Source organism: Montipora capricornis, chromosome 9, assembly GCF_036669925.1.
Source record: "Montipora capricornis isolate CH-2021 chromosome 9, ASM3666992v2, whole genome shotgun sequence".
Classification (NCBI taxonomy): Eukaryota; Metazoa; Cnidaria; class Anthozoa; order Scleractinia; family Acroporidae; genus Montipora; species Montipora capricornis.
Genome location: NC_090891.1, coordinates 34792938 through 34795437, shown reverse-complemented (window position 1 = coordinate 34795437; position 2500 = coordinate 34792938). Strand labels below are relative to the sequence as shown.

Sequence of the window (2500 nt, the reverse complement as noted above, 5' to 3'; positions counted from 1 at the left end):
CGTCATCAGAAAGGAATGCAAATGCGAGAAATTTAGTCTCAAATTATTATTACATCGAGTTGAAGTGTGGAGTCGAAGTTTGGCAGTGTGGAAGTTAACTTCCACACTGCCAAACTGATGACGCGTTCTGTGCTCTTCTACCCGAAGTAAAAGCAGGGTCTTATCATTCCTGGATGCTATCAAGCTCGAACAGGCAGGAAAAAAAAGTGCAGATATATTAAGCACCGAGATCAAGAAGATCAAAGAGCGCTATCCTTTGAACTTGAAATTGAACTTTGAAGTTGAAATTGAACATGACATAATAGACAAACCGATGATAATCAAGCACACCCTGCGAGCAGAGCCTCCTTTTGTCTTTTTCTTTACTGAGGAGGAGAAAAGTAGGCTCTGCCCGAATCGCGTCAACTCTTTGAAGCCACTGCAGCCCGAACTTCTGGACTAGTCAATCTTGCTTTCTCTTGTCAAACCGGTTTTTCCAGTGCGAGCGTCAATTTAGTGACAAAACCGATGGTTATAATTGAGCCCGCTGTACCACAGCGGCGAGATCTGGCACATTAGCCTTGGGATCGAGACTGCATCCTGGCAACATGCAGCGCATAGTCAATAAAGATCTTACTCGATTCATGCAGAGTCTTTCTCGAGAACGCCAAAATCGAGCAAGCAAAAGAAAGGCTCTGCTAGCTGGGTGAATCAAGCAATGAAATTAATAAATCGATTGATTTTTCTCTATTTTCGCCAATTTTCACGGGGAGCGTTTAATACAAACTTCATAGTGTTGGGGGGGGCGTTCATTAGATCATTTACGGTAAATCAGCGGCCGTTCTATTATTTATCTTACACCTCCTGTTTTAGAAGTTGGCTAGTTTATCGAAGCGAGAAAAGAAAACACCGCAAAACAAAAGGTTTAATGAGCAGCACAATACCTCTGAGAGCCCCGCACATGCGTTTCACACCTGACAACGACATGAAATGAACAAATTTGAGGTTATGTGAAGAACGCGAACGCCTGCCGATAAATTTTTAGTTTTCTCTCCAACCATCCGCACCGTTCATACCAATCTTATTTCAGGAATGTTGAGAAAATACTTTCCATGTCGAACGACTTAGAATAATCAAAAAACGGGAAATAATATTTTTGAAACAATGGCCCGGGCAAATGACTTCAACATTTGTTTCATCAGCAGTTCGATTTTGTTGAACGCCGTTGAACGATGTTGACCGCTGATTGACGCTGGTGTGGCAAACAGTAACAACATAGACCACTTTCATGCATGAATAGCGACCACCTTTACATTCTTTTGTATTTATGTTAATTAGACTTACTACCCTCATTTTGAAACAAATATTCTCTTGAAATTTGCTCGTCGTAGCGAGGCTAGAAAGGGTTACTAGCATTAAAACAACCGACAATTTTATTTGGCCGCCATTATGAAAGGGGTCTACTTGATTTAACAAAGCTTTACCAGCTGAGTACAAAAATTTGGTTTATCAACGGAGTTGATAATGTAAATTGGCCACCGTACAGAGATTCTAAAAGCTACCAGCTGAGGCCTGGTATCGGCCCGCCCGCGGTTGTTACTATGGATACGGGCATGGATACGTCGTTGAGAGACCGATAAGTGTGCACGCGCTTACCTAACGATGTTGAAAGAGGGAGGGGAGGGGGGCAAACTGCTTCAACTTCGCGATAACAAAATAAACGTTGAATTGCTGTTGAAGCAAAGTTTAAACGCTTTGAAACTCTTTCAACGTCGGTTCAAAATGTTTCAACACGGTTGAAGGGGATGGCACACGATTCCGGCATTGTTGTTCTACAAAATCGAACGGATGTTGAAGCAAATGTTGTTGGGTTTTGGGGAAAATTCCTATAGCATCTACGTTTTCTCTGGTTTCTAAAACAAACTGACCTTGCCCGACTGGACAATATCATCTTCCCCAAGACCGGAAGCTGCACCTCCTGCAAAAAACTTCATTTGTATCGCAGAAGCAACAACGAGGAAAGGGATGATGGCCAGAACCACAAGGGTTAATTTCCAACTATTGATAAAAGCGAACACAAGACAAGCAACAATTGTGGTGATGGACATTGCGATTTGGGCAAGGCGATTTCCAGTGGCCTAGAAAGAGAACAGTAAATTTTTTATCAAACTAAAAAGAGGACATTTTTCACCTTTTCAAAGCAATTCAGTGCAACAGGCAGTACAATATCGTTAGGTAAAGGTAAAGGTACACGTTATTTAACGTTGGAAGTCCCTTTACTCTCTAGAGAGTATTCTCCCAGGAAGCCGACGGTGCGCTCATTTTACCCCCCTCTTTTCCATCAGTGATCCGTTTTAAGGGTATTTAAAGCTACTTAGGCTACACTGAAAGGAAAGAAGTCGAAACAAGGATGTCAGATCCGGGGATCGAACTCGCGACCTGTTGCAAGGCCGCGCACTAACCGACTGTGCCACCCTTGCTAGCCCTATGAACTGTGTGAAGATTTTGATGCAACAAGCAG

The 2500-nt window shown here is 42.7% G+C and overlaps 1 protein-coding gene across 1 annotated transcript in view; it reads right to left on the bottom strand.

Annotated features, from left to right (window-relative positions):
• LOC138015291 (ATP-dependent translocase ABCB1-like) overlaps nt 1-2500 on the bottom strand; it is a 49210-nt gene that overhangs the window by 8463 nt on the left and 38247 nt on the right. The window contains exon 20 of the mRNA XM_068862278.1: nt 1908-2117. Coding sequence (XP_068718379.1) covers nt 1908-2117 — 210 coding nt within the window. The remainder of the gene's footprint in view (nt 1-1907; nt 2118-2500) is intronic.